This window comes from Motacilla alba, chromosome 15 (assembly GCF_015832195.1).
Source record: "Motacilla alba alba isolate MOTALB_02 chromosome 15, Motacilla_alba_V1.0_pri, whole genome shotgun sequence".
In the NCBI taxonomy this organism is placed as follows: Eukaryota; Metazoa; Chordata; class Aves; order Passeriformes; family Motacillidae; genus Motacilla; species Motacilla alba.
The window spans coordinates 3,671,396-3,693,891 of NC_052030.1; the positions used below are offsets into that span (position 1 = coordinate 3,671,396).

Below are 22,496 nucleotides of genomic sequence, written 5' to 3' on the forward strand. Positions count from 1 at the left end.
TGGTTTTGGACTAAAGCAAGTGGTTTTGGACTAAAGCAAGATGTGCAAGTGTTCAGTACAGAAGGCTGATTTCTCATAGTAAATACTGTAGAACTTGTGGCTGCTTTCTGTGGAAAAATACAGAAACCCAAACTCTGTAGTGAATATTGGCCAGGATGAAAGCTACAGCTTCAAACTATTCCAAAAAGTTTCCTCTCCACTAAATGTTTTAACCATAGATAGGTGCAATAGGGTCACACATGGAAAGGGAATGCCATAAAAATGAACAAGTCCATCACAAAGATTTGGAAACTTTGATGGACTTGAAACCATGAAACTCATATGGCAGCATGTTACATTGCAACACTCAAATAAAAAGGTACAAATCTATGTTCTTAAAGGATTGTTCTGGAGCTGTTAAGTAACATTTTACTTGAAAATATTTCTTGGTCAGCTAGTACTTGATCTGTCCTTCTAAACACAAAAGAACTGTGCTGAATACCTGCAGACAAAAAGCTTCTAGAGAGATATCACTTAACTTAGCAGGGCTTCTTCCTGTACTTTGGCAGCCTCCAGCTATATCTGAATTGTTCTCCCTCTTGACAGCATGAAAAGATCTGTTTAGAGCATAAGGTCTTTGGAGCAGACTTTGAGCACAAGGCAGACCTTGCTCTTGGTGATTGCTGACAAAAGATAATTACAATGTGTTAGTAATAACATCTGAGCACTTTGATCTGCTGAAGCTGAATCTGTTCTTAGTGCATTAACTTGAGTAATAAGTACAGGAATTCTGTCTCCTTTTAGCCCAGCTTTGCTCTGTTTCCACGCAGGTTGAGCCTGTGGATGCAGGTGCAGCAGATGCTGAAACACAGCATGTTTACCTTCTGTGCAGTGCACAGATGTAAACACTGAGGGGATTAGGTCTTTAATTCCCAGATCCTCAGGGCAGGGCTTGGCCTTCAGAGCAGTCTGCACCTCCCCAGCTGTACATAGGGACAAATATGCAATAGTAATTTCTCGTGTGAGCCAGAGCCTAAATTCACAGCAGGTGTATTCAAAGCTGAAGATAAATTTTTCAAACCACACCTGTAACCCAGCTTTTGGGAAGCTTCTCAGTGCTTCTGCAAGTGGCCAAATCCTATTCATGTGATAATGATCTTATGCATGCCTCTCTCTCTCTCTGGAGAGACTGCATGGCTGTAGCTGTGGCCAGTGTCTGGATGAGGGGAGGATCTGGAAATATGGATCTCTCCTTGCAGCTTTGTCCTCCTACAATCTTGCTTTTAAAAAGCTCTTGCATGAATTTTATTAAAATAACAGCTTTTGGCAAACTTGCTGGCATTTTGGTACTTGAAGTCCCACAACAGGTTGTTCTTAGAAATAAAAAATAATGCAAGTAGATTTGTAGAGGAAACATAGCTTAAAAACAAGGTGGGTGCAGCACATGCTATGGGATGGCACATAAAGGACACTATACTCTGACAAATCATACACACGCAGGAGAATCATCATCAGGGACTGGAAAGAGCCCCTCTCTGTATGAGTTTCAGGGTTTAGTGTATCTGAATATCACTAAAGGTAAAGTATGGATGGTCCTGTATGGGGGAAGATGCCTCAGTCACCAACCCTTCATGTATTCAGCTATTTTTCTGATAGAAGTGCAGTGTTATTGGAGGAAGAAAAACCTGCTGCAGCAACATGCCAGGAGCTCTGTTAGAGTAACTGCCTGGGAGAGAGTCCACTAAAGTGTTACAAAAGCTGTACTAGGCTGTGGGCAGCCAGTTTGGCACAAACATGTCAGACTCAGACTTGTACCTGGAGCCAAGGTTTTGCAAATCCAGGTCAGGTGTCATTCAAGTGAAAGCCCTTCCCCCACTGTCTACGATGCTGCTTAGAGGGATAAGAGTCACTGAAGCTGTGGTTTTTTTTGCACAGAAGCTGCTGCTTTTTGACAACTGACTCCATGCAGACACAGCCAGCTCTCAGCAAGCCTGGGCTGAGCTGGAGCAGGTGCCAGGCAGGTGTGGGGCTGCCTGCAAACCTGTAAGCACTGCTCAAGGTCTTAGACTGGGAAACACTGCACAGACAGAACTAGCAGCCTATCCTGTGTTTGATGCTGAGAAAAGATCTCTTCTATTTGTGAAGGTTTCACAGCTGAGGCTTTGGTTGGTAAGAAGCATGCTTCCTTCCTTCACCAAAGCTTCCTGTTCACCCTCGGTGATTTAAAAAAGGAGAGTTTCCTTACAGCTGCCCTTTAGGGAAAATATTGTTGCTTTTGGCTTTGGTGCTTTTAGGCAGAAGTCAGTACCAATGACATGTACCCTGTGCATGTGCCTTTTGACTCCACCTAGGGCCAAAAAAGGGAACAGGAGACCAGCTGTAAAGTGCAACAAGAAAAACACAACAAAAGTGGTGTGGCAGTGGCTGTTCTTCAGCTTCAGAGACTCCCTGACAAGTTTGAGCATGCTCATACTTTACCTGTGGCAACCTTAGCTGCTTTCCAGGTATGTTCATTTATCACTTTAGCAGAGAGGGCTGCCTTGCCTGAGTGTGTGTGGATTCTCCTGCACTTTATCGTGGGCTGATCTACTCCATCTCTTCTGCTACTACAGCAGGATTTTAAACTGGGATCTTCTCTAGCTTTGCTGCACATAAATGATTAACTTTCTCTTCCTCTTGCTGCCTGAAATAAGAGTAATGTGACCAGCAACAGAGGAGACTGTGGTATTCAGCTCTCAGCAGTTTTTATTGCTCCTGCTGCTGTAGCTGAATTTCTCTATGTGCATAAGCCAGTGGCAGCAGCACTAAATCTCCTGAGCCCCTGCTGTGTGCTGGAGTGTCTAAAATGGAGCTGCTTAGAGCTTCTGCCAGTACATAGACATGTGAGTGAGCTAGGAGGGCTTTCATCCTATCAGTGCTAAAAATCACCTGCCTTAAGCCACTGATCCTTTTCCCTCCTCCCTGCAAGTCTTGCATGAGATGAGGTGAGTGCTGGAGCTGGCAGATGGCTGGGGAGCAAACAGGTCTACACAAGCATGCAAAAACATCAGGTTGCATCACTGCTAACCAGCCTGTGCCAGGATTTGGGTTTTCTTCTGGCTGTCACTGCCCTGCCTACACTGGCTTCCCCATCACCCCTTGGCTTGGCTGTTTGGTGACCTAACTCCTGGAAAGTTTTCACCCCTCCTCTCTCAGCTCTCTCTAGTTGATTGGTCTAAGAGATATCAGCCACGGCACATTGTTGAATTCATTTTTAGAATGAATGGCACAATGCTGTGCCAGAGATTTGTTTGCTCCATTACAGAAATACTATTATTTCTGCTGCAGTATGTCTGGATTTGGTTTTGTTCCTGAGGCTGGTGCTGATTTCAGCCTCCTTTCCTTGGCTCTGCTTAAAGATATTTTTTTGTTGTTCTGCTGAATTAGAGCAGATAACCCCAGTTTGGAAAGTTAAAAAGAACTGAGTGGACTGAAGAAGGAACAAGTGGTTTAACCATGTCACTACTGCAGCACAGGTAGGCTTTTATCACTTAGATCTTCAACTCTTAACACTTGTATGCAATGCAGGGCTGCTCAGCTCCATGCACAGGCACTCTCTGCATAGCCTGTGTGGAGGTCTCATGTCAGTGCCACACACGGCAAAAGCTGGCTTTAGGTGCCCAGGATGCCACATGAGACAACAAATTTCTTCCTCAGCAGACCCACATACCATGTGGAGTAGAGACAAGCTTCGTGCAAGTGCAGCATGTGTTGAAGCTCCTTGACTTGATGCTTTGGTCATGTCTGCCTGAGCAGTGCAGCATGAGGGTGCAACCCAGAGCTGCTTGCTCAGAGGCAGAAAGTCTCAGTACAAACCATGTCAGACAGTGCGTGCGCCCCAAGTGATGACCTGAACCCCAGAGAGTTTTCAGAAATCAATAGGTTAAAGTGAAACATAATTTTGTTAAACTCTTGCAGGGATTTGGAATTTCCCAGTGTGATCCCACTGACAACATGGGACGAAGGAGATAAAGATATTAGAGTCAAGTTTTCAGCACAGCCTTCTCTCAAGTACTGATTCAAAATACAGCTTTACATGTCAAGCTGTGAAACACCAAGTACATCCATGTCTCAAACTTATTTATTTAGAGGACAAGACAAATACTACCAGTTAAAAAGCTCTCTATTGATTTTTACCCTTACTCAGGTTTGTTGAAATGGTCTAGGATTTAATATTGTTTATGGCACCAATTAAACCTTACCAGGAAAGGAGTGTTTTGGCCAGGTCCCTTCACAGAGTCTGAATTTACACGAGGGTTATAAAGCTCACTGGGGCTAATCCCTGCTAGCATTATACATCATCTGACAGTTGCCAAGGAGACAAGGATAATCTGAGTGAAATAAGATATGTGAGAAGGGTATTTATGGACATTTGCCTAACGATGCTGGTGGAATGCACCAAGAAGTGATTATCTGAGTGCCTTTGAAGTACTACCTCTTGTGTGATGAATATGGAGGACTGGTACACATGCAAAAAATGTCCCTGTGAAATTAAAGCAGCAGCAGCTTGGCCTTGGTTTCTTCCTTTTATCCTGTGGTGGCCTCATCCAGTGCTGTGGGTGATGCCTTGAGATTTTAGCCTTTACATTTTTCAAATCCTGTACTGCATTAGTGCATAACTCTAAACTCCATAAATTAACTACTGTCTTCACATTTTGGTCAGACAAAACAAGTCCTCTAAGCCTAAAACTCAAGGACACCCTACAGCCTCAGACCCTGAAAAGTATAAACAAAAGTGAACTCGGGGGGAGCAAACTGGGGGTAAATTACTTCATTACCTGAAACTGAACCCTGATATGCAAACAGACCAAACATTAGCTGAAGAACTTGTGACCATCATCTATCTTGGGTGTAACCTCTGGGAGGGTTCTGATTGCCCAAGGTGTACCTATTGAAGGCCTTTAATAAATACCTACTGTTATTCTCTTAATCTTGTCCAGCCTCTGTTCTAGGCAGCCACTCCAAGGCTTCACAGGGAGGGGCAGACGTGGCTTTTGCAGTGCTGTGAGTTTCCTGTCCAGCCACCTGCACTGTGTAGCATCAGCAGAGCATACACCAGGAAAAAGAGTGTGAAGAAGCCATTTCAGTCTGACAGAGGCTTAATGAAAACTGTCCACTCCACATGCTTGAAATACTCACAGGTGCCTCAGGCCAAGTGGTGTGAGGGGAGGGAAGAGTGGAGGTGGTGGTGTGCAGGTACTCACAGGGCACGGAGGTGTGTGGCCTTTGTTGATGGCTTTACAGCCTGCCAGCTCATTCCTCCCCCCTGCAGGGTGAGCCCAGCTGCACCACAGACACCTGGCTCTGGGTGCTTGTGTCACATGGACTGAGCTGTGGGCAGGGTTAGCATCATGGCCTACTTGCTATATGGGTCTAGACAGGCATTTTGGGCAGTTATGCCACTTTCCCTGACCTGGGGTGTCTTATAGCTCTGCTTAGGGAGATTAAATAAGCCAGAGAGTTAATACCTTCATTTGAACAAGTTCATGCTTGGAAAGGCTTCAGCACTGTTGGTTTCACATAGCAAAATATTTCCTTGGTAGGGTGCTCCATGGCCATGAAAAGGGTCAGAGACTGTTGGAGGAGGCCCATGTCTTGGACCAGAAGCACTAAAATTGTGTGATCTGGAGCTTTCCCACATTGGGCAAATCTTCCCTTCCTGTGCTGAGGTGAGGCAGTGACGTGCAGAAGGAGAAGGCTGCCTGTGTCCTCTCTCCCCCAGTTTGACCTTCTTAGTCTCTGATACTGTCTCTTGATGGAGGATTAAGAAGGATAGGAAGACAGAAGGAATTTCCCAAGTTTTGAATGCCTGATGCAAAGAACTCCTTTGAAAGGAGGAAGATGCTGAGAGCCAGTCTGCAGCTGATGGGCTGTGTCTCGTGATGCCAGAGTTAATCTGGGTAAGCAGAGATTAACTGAGCCGCTGGACTGGATAATGCCTGAACTGGTTTATTGCAGCTTCTGCTCATAAAGCAGCCCAAGCCTCAGAGACCCCTCCTTGTGTGCAGCTCTGCAGGGTGAGGGCCTGTGCCCATGGCAGCAGTGCCTCAGGCACAGGAAGGCCCCAAGAAGAAGTGGCATTAATGAAATCATCAATTTCATAAGCATTTGCCTGGACCCCTTAAAGCTTTAAGTATTTATGAGTTAGACTTCACTAAGAGTCTGGTCCCTTGTGCTCAGGTGGAGAGTGAAATAAAGGCTAAGCAGCAGGGAGAATTTGTACACAAAGTGAAGTACAACATCCAGTAAAGCCTAAGGAAATAAATCTCTCTGGAATAGAGGCAAACCTGCAGGAATAGCTTGAGTTGGCAAATCCCTGTGCAACTTCATAGCTGATCAATAGATGTTATTTAGACAAATATCATACTGCTACATTCTACCAACGATCTCTTTCAAACAAACATGGTCATTCCAGGCTTTCTCATCTGGCTTCTAAACATAAATCTGTTGACAGTATGACTCCCACAAAATCAAGCTGAATAATGGCCTATTTACATTTGTTTTCACCCTTTCATTACTTTATGTCCATGTAGAGTTAAAATTCAAGTCAGATCCAAAGCCTTTGAGATCACACATTCCTTGTGAGCATTCCCTCAGGTTTCTCTGCCTCGTTCTTTAGTATTCACGAATAGCAAGACAACATGACCTGATGTTAGTCAAACTCTTTCCTGCATAAAAGGGAAACCTCAGAAGGTCTCCTTCAGACTTACCTTTGCCTAGTTCTTCTCATATCAGTGCAGAAATTTGCCAGCCCTCCCTGACTGGCATCTACTTGGCTACTTCCCAAAAGTTTCCTTTGATAGAGACCTTGTAGAGTCTCTGGGCCATCTCTTCTACTCAGCCAAACTTACAGCTGTTTGTTTTTTTTTAATATCAGTCTAATTTTTATCCTGCAATTTATACACATGGCCATTTATGTAAGGGACATGGAGAATAAAGCAAGCTTATACTCGGTCAAGGAGTAATGTCTGAGCACTAGCTTTACCCTGTCACGCTGTCAGTGTGGGACATAGAGCACTAAATTCCTGTTCCACATCTTAAAAACAAACAAGCCCCACTCCAGTTCATCCCCATTCTATAAGATCAAGAGAAAAGCTCAAACTCTTGTGTATTCTGCCTGAGTGGAGAGGAGATTTTTCATTCACTAGGGTCTTGTTTATTGGTTTACATTGAAAAGTCTGTCAGTGCCTCAGTTTCTTGGTGTTCCCATAAAATCTATGCTAATCACTTGCTAACCAAGTAAAGAAACAATGGAGAGCTCTTTAGGTTCTTCTCCAAAAGGCCTTCTATTGAAATTTGTGGGTGGTGTTGTCCTGAAACACTTCACCTGCAAAAGCAACAGGGACTATGGATTTCTTCTATAAATATAAACCCTTCCCTCCAGCAAGTCTTGAGGTTTGTACCTGTCTAATGGTCCTGGTGTGAGTGACAAATTTGCTGGTCTACACCTGAATTATAGAAGACTTCAATTTTCCTGGATCTGAGCTTGCAGACAGCCAAGTACAATGGTGCTTTGTTCAACAAGTAACCAGGAACAGCTCAGGCTAAATAGTTGCCAAATGGAACAGCTTTCTAAGAGCACCCCTGTCACTACAAAACTGTGCCAAGTCTGGAAATGGATTCAGGAAAAGACTTTAAAGGATGTAGAGAACAAAGCAATCACAAGGTTAAATTTTGTTATCTTGGTGCACTGAAGTGCAAAGGAACTGAAGGATTCTATTTAAAGGGCAAATCCAGTAAGATGGACGCTTTAGTTACCCAAACATCAGCAGATCGTGTAACTGTTGTGTGAAAGTTCTGCATCTATGACACATCTGCATTACTGTGCTAACCTTGGCAGAGTCGTTACCCACTGAAACTACCCAAGCAGTCCCTCCTTTTAAAAATGTTCTTTCCATGCTTCAATATTAGAACCCTCCAGGCAAGAATAGCTAGGAGAGGGCGAGAACAGTTAATGGAATTGTTCCCAACAATTCTGACCTCAGCAGTCCCCCCTCAAACACTGACAGGGATCCCATCCATGATGGAAATCTGCTACAGGACTTGGCATCTACAGAACTGAGCCTCTGCAGAAGGATAACTACTGAGGTTGTGAGGCCAGCCTGTACCTCCTCCAAATTAAATGCTTCCTTGGGCTGCTTATGAGCAGCCTTTTACTCCAGTTGCTCTGACATGCAGGTCCCTTTACTTACATCAATTCTTTTCTGTTGTACCCTTGCCTCTGGATACTGTCATGTGCCTGTCTGAGGTAGCATTTCCCATCCCTGTGGTGGTGCTGCCAAGCACAAGCCAGCTCTATATTGCATTGTGGCCACCAGAAGTTGACAAGATTGTCTTGCTCATCCTGTATCTCTGCTCAGAATAAACTGGGTTCTGCTAAATGCCATTCTAAACAAAATGTTGGTGAAGCTCTTGGCTATTTTGCAAGAGGCCTCTGATTTCATGGGTAATCAGAGCACTCAATACAGCTGGCAAAACCCCCTCAGTGTAGAAGAGACTTCCCTCTTGAGCTATTGTCTACTAAACTGCATTTAGAAAAAGCAGGCCTGTTTGAAAAAAGAAGACTTTCATTACAAGGTGTGCAAACTTTATAGCCCAGAATGGGTCTTTAAAGATCAAGTGCTTTTAATTGTTTTTTTCTTATGTAGCTATTTGCAAAGCTTTCAATCACGTTTGTCTCTGGTTCTAGCTAGTAATGCAGTGGCTGGATACAAACACCTTCTGTGTCCTACTTTCTAGAATCTCCTGGAGGAAGTGTTTACTGCAAGTGTGAATAAGCAGAAATATTTTGGAAAGATTTCTTCTTCTGCCCATGTGTTCCTACCTCTGAGCTACTGCATAATAAAACAATTCCAATAAACAACCTGGATGTAAACAGAATAGCCACTCAAAATTTTTAGTGCAGTGCAAGAGAGGAAGAGAGCACTCATTCAGAATTTTATCTTCTTACTCCAGGACAAGTTCAGCCTCAGTTTTATGTTGGATTCTGGCTTTCAGATGTTCACCGATTAGTAGTGCTGCTGATGTCTCAAGACAGAGGCCTTGTATGAACTTTTGAAATCTCTTCTAGGATCACTTGCCAGAGGAGAAAGCTGGGCTATGAGCTGGGCTCAGCTGAAGTGCAGGGAAGAAGTGTATGGCTGACCACTAAGGGCTTTACACCTACGTGTATTTGTCCACTCCTTCCTGCAGATGTGCTGCCCAGTGAAAGGTGGGGTGGTGGGACAGGAGGTGTGGCTCTGTGATGTTTCCCGGGGCAGCCCCTGCTGCTCCATCCAGGCACAACGAGCCTCGGAAGGTGGGAGATGAGCCGTGCACAGCCTGGAGGCTCAGTGGCTCGAGCAGACAATCATTTCTCCGGTGCCACGCCCTGAGCTGGACTCCCAGGAGATGCTCTGTGTCAAGCCCCGGCAGGGTCACCTGCGTGGGCTCGCTGATCTGTTCACAAGGGGCTCTTTTCACCCAGGATATAAAACGTTCACCTGTCCCAGCAGGCTCGGGAGCTCCTTGTGGACGGTACAGACAACAGGCTGCCTTGGGCTGGTACAGCTCCAGCGCGATTTTGGGGGGGAAATTGCCGTGAGCAGAGGAGGAAGGGTGGGGAGGGGCCCGCGGGGGATGCAGAGGCGACGCGGGAACACGTCCCGGCAGCGAGCCGAGCCCACGGGGGTGGCAGACGGGCCGCGGCCACCGCCTGCCCGCCTCGGACGTCACAAGTGCGTCTCCCTGCGTGTCCTTGACTGTCGTGGCATTACAAGCAGAGAAATCACACCCGGTTGCCACGGCAACGTCACCAGCTGGGACACGCGGCGCTGTCATCCAGCAACCAGCGAGGGGGCCCCGGGGACGGAGGGGATGCTCTGCTCCAGAGGAGGATGAAGGTCCCACCAAGCCCCTGGGACCTAGGGATGCCATCCTTTTGCCCAGGAGCAGCGACTTGTGTAGTTCCACTGCCTTAGCAGCAACATTTTTTTTCGAATCTAAATAGTAATTTAATCCTTTTCCTAGGGAGGGCTTTGCTACTCATGAGCCCCTGTTTTATTCCATGCACAGCTTTCATAGAAGCACGAAATGTTAAGGGATTGGAATGGACCTTACAGATCATCTAGTGCCAATTCCCCCTGCCACAGGAAGGGAATTTTCCCACTAGACCAGGCTGTTCGAAGCCCTGTCCAACCTGGTTTTGAACATTGCCAGGATTGGGACAGCCACAACCTCCCTGGGCAGCCTGTTCCAGTGTCTCAGCATCCTCACAGGAGAGAATTTCTTTCTAATACTTAACCTAAATTTCCCTTTTTTTCATTTGTCCCCATTCCCCCTTGTCCTATCACTACAGCCCATTCTCTTTCTGCCCATTCCATAAGTGCTCATCAGCCAAAGGACTCAAGGGTAAAAATCTTTCACGAAATGAGTGTGTGCAAAATCCTAGGGCAAATTCTCCCCCTCATGTTTGCTGAAATTACTTTGGCACTTCCTGTATTTATTCCTTGATGTGTGGAGGCCCTGTTCCTGTTGGGTCCCAAAGCTCTGTGTGTCCTAAAATGGGGTTAACGGGTGCTGCAGGCTTGGACTGACTCTCAGCAGAGGGTTGAGCCTTTCTCCTTGTTCTCCCAGAGGGATGGTGGGTAAGTGCCACTCAGCAGTGACCTCAAGGTGTTTCTCCATTACCTTCCAGGGCTCTGAATCATTTTCTTGAAGGACTCTGCAGGCGAGAACAGCAGCTGCAGTCACGTCCTATATTCACAGCTTTAGCATGGAGAGCCTCAGCACTCCAGGCCTGATGTGGCACGAAGCTGAATTATTAACAAGTGCTCTCTGCTAGAGGAGAAGCAACTGGAGAGAAGGAGCCTTTCTCATTAGTATTCCCTGGGTGATCAGGGATCTGGCTATGTGGCGTGAGGATCTGCTGATGCTCCAGAGGGGTGGGGAGCTGGGGAATGAGGTTACTGGGAGGTTTGCTGGAATCAGTGTTTGGCTCTGTCTTGTGCTGGGGTCTGTTTCCTCTCACCTCAGCATGTGTGACATGAGTGTGCCTTATGCCAGGCACAAAACAGTGCTCAAGGGCTGTCTGCTTTCCCCCAAGGACTGAGCAGCCCCACCAAAGCTGCCATGACAAGCAGGTCCTTCAGCCCCTTCAACAGGAAGCAGTGCTACCCTTTCTCCTGCAATCTCCCCTTCCATTAAATTTGGACTGCTCAGTGGCGATGCAGGTGAAGATTTGCTATGCAGGACTCTGTGCTTGAGGAGTTCAGTGCAGAGTTCCTTCTAATAAGCTACTCACTGAATAGGTCCAGTAAACACTTTGAAGAGCAAAAACTGAAGAGTTTTTACGAAAAAGAATTCAGTGCAGTGGGTGATCTGGACCTTGAAATGTAGGGATAGTAAAAGTAATTCTTCTTTAGCTCAGGTTCACTCAAGATCTTTGTCTGGTTAAAAATAAACCCCCTGAAGCAGGACTTAAATTCAGCCTGACTTGCCTCTGTGCTAAGGATGGAGCTCCCAATAGACCCTGCTGGGCTACTGGAGACAACTTAATAAACAAGACATAAGGAGGCTTGCATTAAGCATCTGTATAGATTAAATAAGGAATTAAAGACATCATTCATAGTGCAATTGCAACAAATCTCTGGCATGGCAAAAGCAGTGCATCTTGCCCAGCACACTTCTTCCAGTAATTTTCTTTCTCAGTGAATAATCTGAATTTCTTAAAACTAACATTGTTCCTATGCTGACAGACCCAGCAACCAACCATTCAGAAAAATCTCTTCAAATAAATAACTGACAACAGACCTGTCTCTCCTGTGTGTTCTTGACCATAAAAGGATGTATTTAAAATACAAGTAATTTGGAAAGGAGAATACATTATGGTTAGCTTGTTCTCAAATAAAAACCTGTTTCTTTCAAAGCAAAGCTAGGCAGTGCCTGCCAGTTCTCTAACGTGCTGCATGTTAGAGCATGAAGTGAGAAACTTCAACTGAAATATTACTGAAAGGAGGGTTTTGTGGTTACTAAATAATACCTCTTTTGGAGAATCGTGGGCTGGCTGCTCCTGTTCTTGCTGTAGCAGAGGGATTGACTGAAACACCTCATTCTTTGTAGCAGCATGCTGGCTCTAGATGCTGAGTGAATCTAAGGAGTTGGTGATTGAGGGCCCCCCTGAGGGATGCCGCAGCAGCCCAGCACTCCCCTCTAAACACAAGGAGCTGTTTCAGCAGTGCAAGATGACACTCTGCCACTGCCCCGGGAAACAGATTTACATTGCAAAAACTACCTGAGCCTGACATTGTGAAATCGCTCCCCTGTGCTCCGTGAACCATAAAAGAAGCCCAGCTGAACTGGGAGGGATGAGCCTCGCCCAAGCTACACGCAGCAAACAGCTCCAGGAGCCAGAGCTGGGGAGCAGGAAATGTGTGGGAAAGCCATCTGGTGAAGGCACTCAGAAACAGCATGGAAGTCTTTTCATTCACTTCCTGACAAAGTAGTAATATGTTGCCTCATTATAGGAAGAAGACGGCTTGTTATTATTATTTGTATTAGTAACTCCTAGAAGCCCAAAGGTGGGGACAGGACTCTTGCTGTGCTACTGCTGTGGGCACATGTAAGAGGAGACCTTTCCCTATACACACTCCCCCATAAAAGGACAGAAGGCATAGGATTGTGGGTTTTGTGTTTTTCTTTTTTCTTTTTCTTTTTTTATCCTTGTGGGGAACTGAAACAGATGGGAGAGACTGAAGGAGCTGGAAACAGAACATGTAATAATTCCCAAGCCTTGACTTTCTCAGCAGAACTGTTCTTTGCCTCATACTTTAGCTCTGAGCAGTTCTGGTGAGTGGTTTGTACCCTGGCACACTGCTCATGAGGAGCTCTACAGTTCTCCTTGGTAAACTCGGCATTTAGCTTGGTGTGGACACACTGCTGAGAGCTCCTGCACCCTGTGCTGTACTGAGGCAGGGGGAGGGAAATCAAAGCAATGTGCAGAAGGGATTTAAATCATCATGTAGCAAATTAAAAAATGTTGTGGAGGTCTTAAACTTGCTCTTTGGCATTTCAATCATGTCTTTCCTTATGTGCTCCCAGTCCAGCCAACCAAATTTTCACCATGGTTTAATGCTGTTCTAACCTCAGGCAGTATCTTTGTTCTGCTAAAAGCAGAGAACCAAAGGCTGTATTCAAGAGGAGGAAAAGTTCCTTATAGCCTACTTACTATTATTAGATATTTAAAGTTCTCCTATATCACCACCTCATTGGGAGACCTCAAACCATTTTAAGGACCTTATTTTAGCCTCTTGGTGACTGAGGGAAGAGGCTAATTTTTAGATACTGGAACAGACTTAAAATTCCTATCCTTGAGTTTTCCTTATCAGTCTTTGCTAGAACTGATGATGGATTTTTTCAGTCCCAGGCATTAATTGTAAGACAGAGTTTTCCAGGTCCCCTTGCTGTCCTTGTGTGGGTGTGTGTGCTTGGTTGGTTGGCATTAGTGCCAGGTTTAGACAAAGTGAGTATGTGTTGGCTTTTCATCTCTGGGGAAGGCAGAATTTAAAAAATGTCCTGAGGACTAATTAGTTGGTGAAAGTATAGCAGCAGCAGGAAGGAGGAGGGGCAGCATGAAGGAGATGGTGGCTGCTGCCCTGCTTTGAGATAAAAGAGGCTGAAGCCCAGGGAATCCAGAAGAAACAAGCAGGACCATGTGGGCTGGCAGCTCCTGACGCTGACTGTCATTCAACACACAGAGCCTAGTGCCAAGGGGATACCTCCTCCAGGAGTGAGATGATCAAGGGTTGTTAAGTGGGGCCATGAGGTGTTAATTGCTAAAAACTAGAAATTCAAATTTGAGGAGCTTCTAGTGTAGAATGACTCTAGCAGAGAGAAGCCTGTCTTTGTGTCCTGTGAGTGAAGCAGGATATAGAGTGTTGGATGGGGCAGACCTGAGGCTCTGAATAAGGCTTTCATCATCTTATCCCAGACTACTCATAACCCTCTGCTCCCAAACAACCCATGGTGACACAAATGCAGAACCAGGAACACAAGGAGGATACCAGCAACACCTTAAACGTCACAGAAGCTGTAGCAGCACCTCTTTGTAGGACTTTTCCTCTCCCAGTGCTCAGTTCATGATCCCAGGAGAGACTTCAGCCTATGGCAAGCACATCCATGCAGCTCTTATTTGTCCTTTTTATTAATTGGAAACCTAAGTGGTAACAGGAGCCCGAACTACACGGGTGCAGGGTTCAGGCAGTGCCACTGCCTCAGGGATTACATGTGTAACCTCTTCAGAGTAAGACACCAGACACATGAGACTGCAAATACACTGTGGAGCAGCAAATATGGAATACTAAGCAGCTAGGTATCAAGCGCTAATATAATGCTGAGATTTTAAAAAGCCTCAGCTAAAGCCCTGAGAATGACAAGAGATTGTTCCCTATTCTCTTTCGATTTGTCCACATTTTCCTGACTGTGGGAGGACTGTTTACACCCTCGCTATACCCCCTGCTGTATTTGAGTAACTGTGGCCAGGTGACAAACTCAATGAGCACTGAATTGTGCCTCGGCAAACATCAGCTCTGTCTCTATCAGAGCTTATCTGCATTGGAGAAAAACTGTCCTCCAAACTGGGAGCAGGGCTAGGCTGGAATGGGAAGGGCAGCACCAATACTCAGCGTTTTTGAATGTGGCAGTTCTGAAGTGGGTCAATGAAGACCATTTCTGGCACTAATAGGGAGTTAAGGGAAAAACCCACGCTTGGACACCACATGCTGGTAGATTTGGTGGCTCCTCTGACAAGGCTTTGTGGAGTGGATCTCTGAGCATCTGGCTGTGAGAGCTTCCTGTAGCACAAGTATCATGTGAGGATAATCCCATCTCGTTTAAAAGCCCAAAACAAGCTGTTTGGTTTGCCTCCTACCTTTTAGTCTGTTCTTCCAGTTTATGCTTATGCTGGGACAATAACAAATCTTACATTCCCCAGCCAGTGACAGAAATCATACGTACACAGAAGGAGCCAACTTCTTAGCCCTGGATAAGAAACCTGACACAACACAGGGCTTGTGCAATCTTGGGTGGAAACTCTCATCCATGGTGTATGCGGAATACACTCTGTCCAGAGAAAAGGTAGAAGATCTGTAGCTCACTTGGGACACATTGCTTTAAAAACATGGAGAAACTTAGCAGCATTCCTGAGCTAAGGAAGATCAGGTCTTTTGGGGTTTTTTTCCTCTTTTCTTTTTAAAGCTAGTTAACCAAATTGGAATAAGTGACTTTTTAAATCCTTGACAAGAAAATCTACAGTGGAATGTGGAATGATTTCCTCAAGTGTCAGTACAGACTGTCATACCCAACACTAGCTCTTCTCACCTCCAGAGGCACAGGACAACTCCATACACAGCTTGAGTGAAGACCTGTACATCTGGCCCTCTTCAGAGTCCCCTATCCTAGTGTTATGGTGGAGGTCTCCACCCTCCCATAGGCAAAATCCCTTTGTCAGCCCCAGAGACCCAGCTCTGACAGAATTTAGTCTGAGAGATGTTCTTACAGCATGAGGTGGGCCTCTTCAGCCTGAATCTGTGTGTGTGTTTTTGTTCTATGCTATTTTGGGAATAAGCAACTGATAACAAGCAAACGCTTTCATCTGCTGGAGTAACTGTGTTCTCAAGCATTAAAATTATGGTTTTTACTAACTGTCTAGTGGGGAGAAAAAAAAATCAAGGCTCTTAATTCCAAAAGACAAGTTAACTTCTGTGGGAAGGAGGCAGAAACTGTTAAGTCTTTTGCTGTCAGAAAGAAACTCATGCTGCAAGTATTCAGTCAATTAGGCTGATTTGTAGCAGCCTCACTATAAATCCTCTTTCATTCAGAGGCAAGTTAAGCTCTTTGATGAAACACGGCATTCCAAGGAATTTCAGTAGGTTCTCACACATCTAACCATGGCAAAGTTATCTGTAGTGACACACCATCTGAGAATGACATGGCACGTTCAACTCTACAACATTACAGCCAATGTATCTCAAAAAGGGAGGCCTGCAAAAAATCTTTCACCCCACTATTACAGATTAGCCTTCTTCTCGCATGCTCCATTTGTTCAGCCTATTAGTAAATTAGAAACAGCTTTTCTAAATCAGTTCTAGATAAAAACAGTTGAGAGAGACAACTATGCAGTAAATGACCACTCAACCCAGAAACACAACTGTTTGGCCGAAGAAATGCATCACTCCTTAGAGGTGTAAAATCAGTTTAAAGGCAGCATGTCATATCACAACACCTGTGTAACATAAGCAGAGGCAGAATCCTTTGTTTCCCTGGAAGTTGGAGCTTTCCCACTCCTTTGCCCCAGAGGGGGATGACAGCAGAGCTGTGACCCTGTCCTGTGCCCAGCTGTGCCACCCAGCTGACTCACCCTGCTGAGCTGGTCCAGGAGTCTTTGGTTCTGCTCGGAGAGTTCCTGGACAGCGCGCGTTTTCTCCCGGTCGGCCTCGCGCAGGTGGACCTGCTGCTTCTCCAGCTCGTCCTGCAGCTGCTTCACGTCGCTCTCCAGCTCAGACACCCTTCCTTCCCACTCTCCCTCCTTGTTCTCAAATCGCCGCCGCAGCTCGTGCTTCTCTTGCTCCAGGTGCTACATGATGGGGGAGAAGAGGTTAGGAAGGGGAGAAAAAAGGTGAATGTCTCCTTTTCCTCCTCTATGCTAGGGCTAAAACCTCGTGCAGGAAAGAGGATGGTGCTAGAGCATGACAATGCCATGGAGATAACAATTCCACATCAGGGCAGGTCACTGGCACTAAAGCCATTTTCCATTTCCAGCAATTGGCCTGTCCTTGGCCACTGGAGTTCATTCAGCACATTGAATTTTTATTGAAATAACTGCCAAAAGAGTAAAGTAGGCTGCATGTCAATAGGCGAGATATATAGGTCAGACAGAGCAATCGATTTAGCAGAGCCCAGCTTAACTCCAAAGCAATATTTCAGTGGTCAGCGGCATAATTTTTTTAAAATTGCCTTTATAGTCAAAATACACAAACTGTATACCCTTACTGCTGGTGAGGAATGTGGATGAGGCATCCTTGTTGTCATATGGGTCTCATGAATAACAGTTGAATCATTTATCCATTTGCTCCTTCTATTCCTGACCTAATTAGTTGTCTGAGAGTTTGATAGTACACAGTAACTCCATTGTTTGATGCAGCCTGCTCTGGAATGGCAATGGATGCAATGAACTGATTGCTACAGACATTATGTACGTCCATGTTTTGGGTTCAGGTTTCTTAGAAACCACTCTCAGTTCTGGAGACTCTGCTCTGGTTTGGATTGGCTGGAAAATGAGAGACAGCACAAATCTGGTGAAACTTTTGCATGTTTTACAGGCTCAGTTAAAATGAGGGCTTGATTGAAACAGAGCTGCAAATCAGGTCAAAGCAGATTTCTGTTGTGCCCATTTGAAAGAATCCCTGCTCCAGAGCCCTGAGCTTCAATTTCCCTTGGTGGCTGAAGACACATATTTACTTTCGGAACAGTCACAGACTGGGGACATGGGCACGTCCCAGGATTAGCAGGGAAACCTAAAAAATGGGAGTCCTCTCCTTGTTGGTTGTCCTCTGATCCCCAGAATATTCTCCTGCTACTCTCTATCAGATTCCCCAGTCTTTAAGGAATGTATCTTAGAAAAGAACAGAAACCCACTGGGCCAAACACTGGTAGCACTTGCCTAATTCTCCCAGGTGAATTGTTCCCTAGTGAACAATTCCCATGGCACTTCTGATAGGAGGGAAAAATAAACCTGCTAGGTGGAAAAGAAAATTGCACTGCATTTATGTGAAGTGGCTTTTTATTGCTTGTTAGAAACACAGGCTGTGTGTGGGCTGTTTCCCCTGGGTGCCTATTGCTGATGACACACAACCTCCCTGGCAGGGTCCCTGTCACCTTCCCAAGCAGGTCTGAATGTCAAAACCCTCCACTACCTCTCCAGCCTCTGGCCTGTGTATTGCTAATCTTCCACCTTGTTTTTGCTCTGCCACACAGATGCCATGTTTTCTCTTTCTTCACCTGATCCCCAAATCCTTTCCTATGCTCCTTCCAGCTCAGTGTAGCAGCATGTTGCTTGTGCCCTTCAAATCTTTCTGCAAGTTCCAGACTTTCATGAAAAACCCTTAAATATGAGGAAAAGTTGATTAAAAACAGTGGCCCAGAGTAGGGGATGTCCCTATGTTTCAGACACTAAAAGAATGGGCATCCTTGCAGATGAGAGCTAAGCAGTAATATAAATATTTTAATGCAATAGGTAGGCATGAGATCCCAGCACCTGGCCCGTGACAACCGTTGCAAAGAAATCTTGTTTGTAGTCCAAGTGTGGCTGGAGCAGCCACAATTTCACTTTCAGTGGCACACTGAAAATTCTGTCTTTTATAGCACTGCATCTTTCACTGCTAGGCAACGTTTAGAAAGATCCAGGGCCTTCTCTAAATGGAAAGTGGAACTTCAGCCTGCTGAGAAGCAGCACTGCAGCTGAAGTGCCCCAGACATCCAAATGTGATTTAGAAGCCACCGATAAGCCTTGTCAATAATTTAAAAAACACTTTCATTTTTCACTGCAAAAGAAAATCTCCACTACACAGATCCCAAATAAATGGCCATCACAAAGGCTGGTGTTAGAAGAAGGTGAAGAATATGAAGTTTATTCTGTTGTGACAGAGAAATCAGAACAAAGCAGTAGGGGCATGGAGAGGCTGTTGCAAAGAGGAGGATAATCCAGATGAGATGTGTTGACTGGTCCCTCCTGCTTCTGTCAGCAGCCGTCTCTCCTGGCCTGCCCTCACTCCAGCACCTGCAGGGCTGCAGGTCTGGAGAGGGGATTTCTGGACATAGTGCTGATAGGGCAAACTGCTATACTCAGTAGGGGAGTTTCTTGTTTCCTGAGTGTCTCTCCATTCACCAGCTGCTCATTGATTTTAAAACAGAACTGCTTTCTAGAAGATGTTTTCTTCCAGAAAACAGCTTCTCTTCAACTTAACTGAGCTGGGCTGGTCCTCATCTGAAGAGATGAAAGCAAGGGAGAGTTTCCCAGCTGATACAGAGGGTTCACACTGTAAAATGCTTGGACACAGCAGGCTCCTCTGTGTCAGAGGAACAGCACTATTAACTGTTTTAATCCCTTAGAGAGGATAAAACTGTCTAGGATCACATATCAGAATTTATTACAGAACTTCAATTTCATGATTAGAAATTAATTTAAATTCAGGCTGTGAAGTGAAAGGTTTGCCAGAGTAGGTGTATGGCAGGAATGCTGTATCTCAGCAATGAATCCACAAAACTAGAACATATTTAATCTTGAGGCAAAGCACTCAACGAGCAGACCAGTACCTTGGCTGTTGTGAAATGGACAGGCTTCACTGAGCTCTTGTAACCAACTCTGCACTGTGAACTGGGACAAAATATCTCCTTTTAAGTGCTAAACATCATTATATCAGGTTGTCACCAAGGATCTCATCTGAGACTTTGCTTCGTGTCACAGTCAGAAAGTTCTCAGCTTAGGGAAGGAGGGAACAGCTGTGGGTCCTTCCTCTCTGCTCCTCTGAAATTGAAAAGCTCATTGTGAAATTTTATTCACTTCAGTGGCAACAGGAGGAGGCCGAGATTTAATCGCAGAGGCTGGGATTATCAAGCTTGTGTTTTGGAAGATTAATGTTGAAATTTGATTTTTTTTGTGTGAAGCAGCACTGGGTTAAATTTGCCAAACCCAGTGGAAAAAAAATGACCCTAAAGTACATAACACTAACTCCTCTCAAATGGATTGCCTGGAAAACAGCAATCTGTTATTCCACTGGGAAGTTAGGGTGATAGTAATGGGATGAAAATATGTAAACAGCCGGTTGTGTTTACAATCTCTTCATTTACCTTCTGAATGGGCCTGTGAGAGCAGAGGTAAACATTTGTGGGATGTTATTTAAAGTACTATAAAGTCGTAGTTTCTCCCGTCTCCTTTTCCCCTCTACATTTTGCAAGCAGTGAGTGGTATCTGAGGTTCCTGAACTCCCTACAACGCAGCTCGCTGGGTACCTAAACTTGTGCATTTTTCCTTAAACGATAGGAAAGGTTCTACTCCAACTCCTAAGGAAAACCATGTCAGCACAACACCACATACGTCTGTTCTTCCTTAAAGATCAACCTGGAAACATTCATTCTGGCAAATTTTAATACTCTGGGAAATTCTCATCTGATAAACAGAGCCACTAAGCAACAATTTGAGCAAATGTCACCTTCACTATTTTTTTATTAAAATAGAAAAGGCAGAGAGATTCCCTTGCAAAAAGGAAGAGATCAGCTGGGGTAAATGACAAGCTTAATAAGAGAGCGGAATTTTTGTCAGGAGAACAAAGGGCATACAGTAATTTCACAAATCCTTTTGAACTTGAGAAATGTCTGTGAGGAAGGAATACAGGAATATACAGGACTGTGCAGAAAGAACTGGTCTAGGGCTGTGACTTGAAATGAGAATGTCAATCCAGCACTGTTCAAACTCTCTCAGAAAGGTGAGGGAGGCTTTCCTCAGCCTTCTAAGCAGTATTACTTATTGGAAGAAATACAATTTCAAAAGTACCTATGAGAAAGAGTGAATAATAGTGGTCCTCTCACAATTGTGCAAGAGAGACGTTAAAAAAAAAAAAAAGCTGTCTGCACAAGTCCTTTTCTTTGTAATAGCTCTATTTTATCTTTAAAAATCAATAAATAGCTCAATCCCCCGAGTTCCCGGCAAACAGCTCTCTCCAGATACCTGCAGGCATTTTTTAGAGCAAACAGCTAACAGCGATGTATCATTAGGGCTTATCTCCTGCCATGCCTAAAGCCTTAGCTGCAACAGCTTAAGCATAAGGCTCACATATGCTCTGTAGCTCAGTACCTGCTGTGCAAATTTAATTTCCGAGGTAATTCTGTGACGAGGTGAGCCGCGCACACCTCTCCCAGGTGGTCCTGGGGCAGAACAGCCCCCCAGGAGCCTCCGGAGCACGGTGCTGCAGCCCGGCCCCGACCCCACACGCCGGCTCTCGGCCGGGGGGAGCGGGGGAGAACGGCAGCGTTGCCTCACCCAGGCCTGGCAGGCATTACTCAGACCCTTTCTTCCCCGTCGCGGCCACAGCGAATCCCGCGGGCCGCTCGGCAAGGCCCGCTCCCGCCGCCCGCCCCCGGCGAGCCGCGTTGCGCAGGGAAAACCCGCGGGCCGGGGCCGGGGCCGGGGCCGGAGCCGGGCGGAGCGCGGCGGGGCCTCACCTCCAGCTTGTCGGTGAGCTCCTTGTGCATCCTCTCGTACTGCCGGCTCATGTCCTGGTTGCGCTCAAGCAGCGCCTTGCCCAGCCGCGCCGCCAGCACTAGGTCCTTCTCCTTCTGCCGGATCAGCGAGAGCAGCTCGGGGTCGCGGGCGGCGGCGGGCGGCGGCGGCTCCGGCGGCTCCCCGGCGGCGGCCAGCAGCGCCAGCTCCTCCTCCAGGGCCAGCTCCAGGGCGGCGGCCCCGGGCGGCTCCATGCCGCCGGCGCTGTCCGCCTCCGCCGGTGCTGACCCGGCGGCGGGCAGGCGCAGGCACGGCGCCGACATGGCCCTGCGCGCCGCCGCCGCTCCGCTGCGCCCCCCGCGCCCGGCCCGCGGCTGCGGCGGCTGGGCGGGGAGCGCCGCCGCCCCCGGCCCCCGCCCCCCGGCGCCGGGCCCCGGCAGCGCGTCGCCATCGCCACGGCCACCGCCACCGCCGCCGGTGCGGCCGCCGCCAGCGGCACCGGGCCTGGGTGGCGCGGGGGAAACCGGGTCCTGCTGGCGCCGGCTGCCGCGGACAGGTCTCGCCCCTTCTTCCGCAGGCCCAGGCCAAAAATCCCCCCAGATCATCGGGGAAGCCCAGGGAGGGAACTTGGCACCCCCGAGGGGCACAGCGCGTTCTCCTCGCTCGCCGCCCGCTCCCCCAGAGCTCTAGCGGGGCTCTTTCGGTTGCCAGAGCAGCTCTCGGGATCTTTGTGCTCAGTAGTTCACCCCAGAGGGCTGACTACAGCTTCCAACAGCCACCGGGGCTTGCTTTCAATTTCAGATTGTTTGGCATGTTCGCGGGTAACATTTGTCCTAAAGGTACCCTCAGTGAACGTTGGGAGTTGTAGTCAGTTCAGCTCCCAGTACTATTCCCTCTATTAGGGGCAGGACTGGTTAGGGTTTCAGGTTTGGTTTTGTTGATTTTTTTATCTCCTTAGAATCCCAGTACAGGAGGGAGGCTGAAGCAGAATACAGCAGCATAAACCTGTATATTGTCACATTTGCTAAGACCCCATTCCCTCAATTTCTAATTATACTCTAATTTCAAGCAATAACAGTGATGGCAAGCTTTAACAGTGATGGCGCAAAAACATTTTAAAGGGAACTTGTGCTTTTGATTCCTAGATTCTACAGACAGGAATTATGAGTTCCACAGCTTTTTTCTTTGTACGCCGCTTTCTTGGGGTTTGCTTTCCTTTCCTTCACTT

General features: G+C 46.5%; 1 protein-coding gene across 6 annotated transcripts in view; it reads right to left on the reverse strand.

The window, feature by feature from the left end:
- Nucleotides 1-21,639, reverse strand: part of BICDL1 (BICD family like cargo adaptor 1) — a 51,674-nt gene extending 30,035 nt beyond the window's left edge. For all 6 annotated transcript variants that reach the window (XR_005258762.1, XM_038152340.1, XM_038152336.1 and 3 more), the window contains exons 1-2: nt 21,271-21,639; nt 16,412-16,627 (exon numbers count right to left, since the gene is read on the reverse strand). Coding sequence is in view for 5 of the 6 variants with exons in the window: in XM_038152340.1 (XP_038008268.1) it covers nt 16,412-16,627; nt 21,271-21,591 (537 nt within the window). In the remaining variant the exon portion in view is untranslated. The remainder of the gene's footprint in view (nt 1-16,411; nt 16,628-21,270) is intronic.
- Nucleotides 21,640-22,496: the final 857 nt, after the last annotated feature.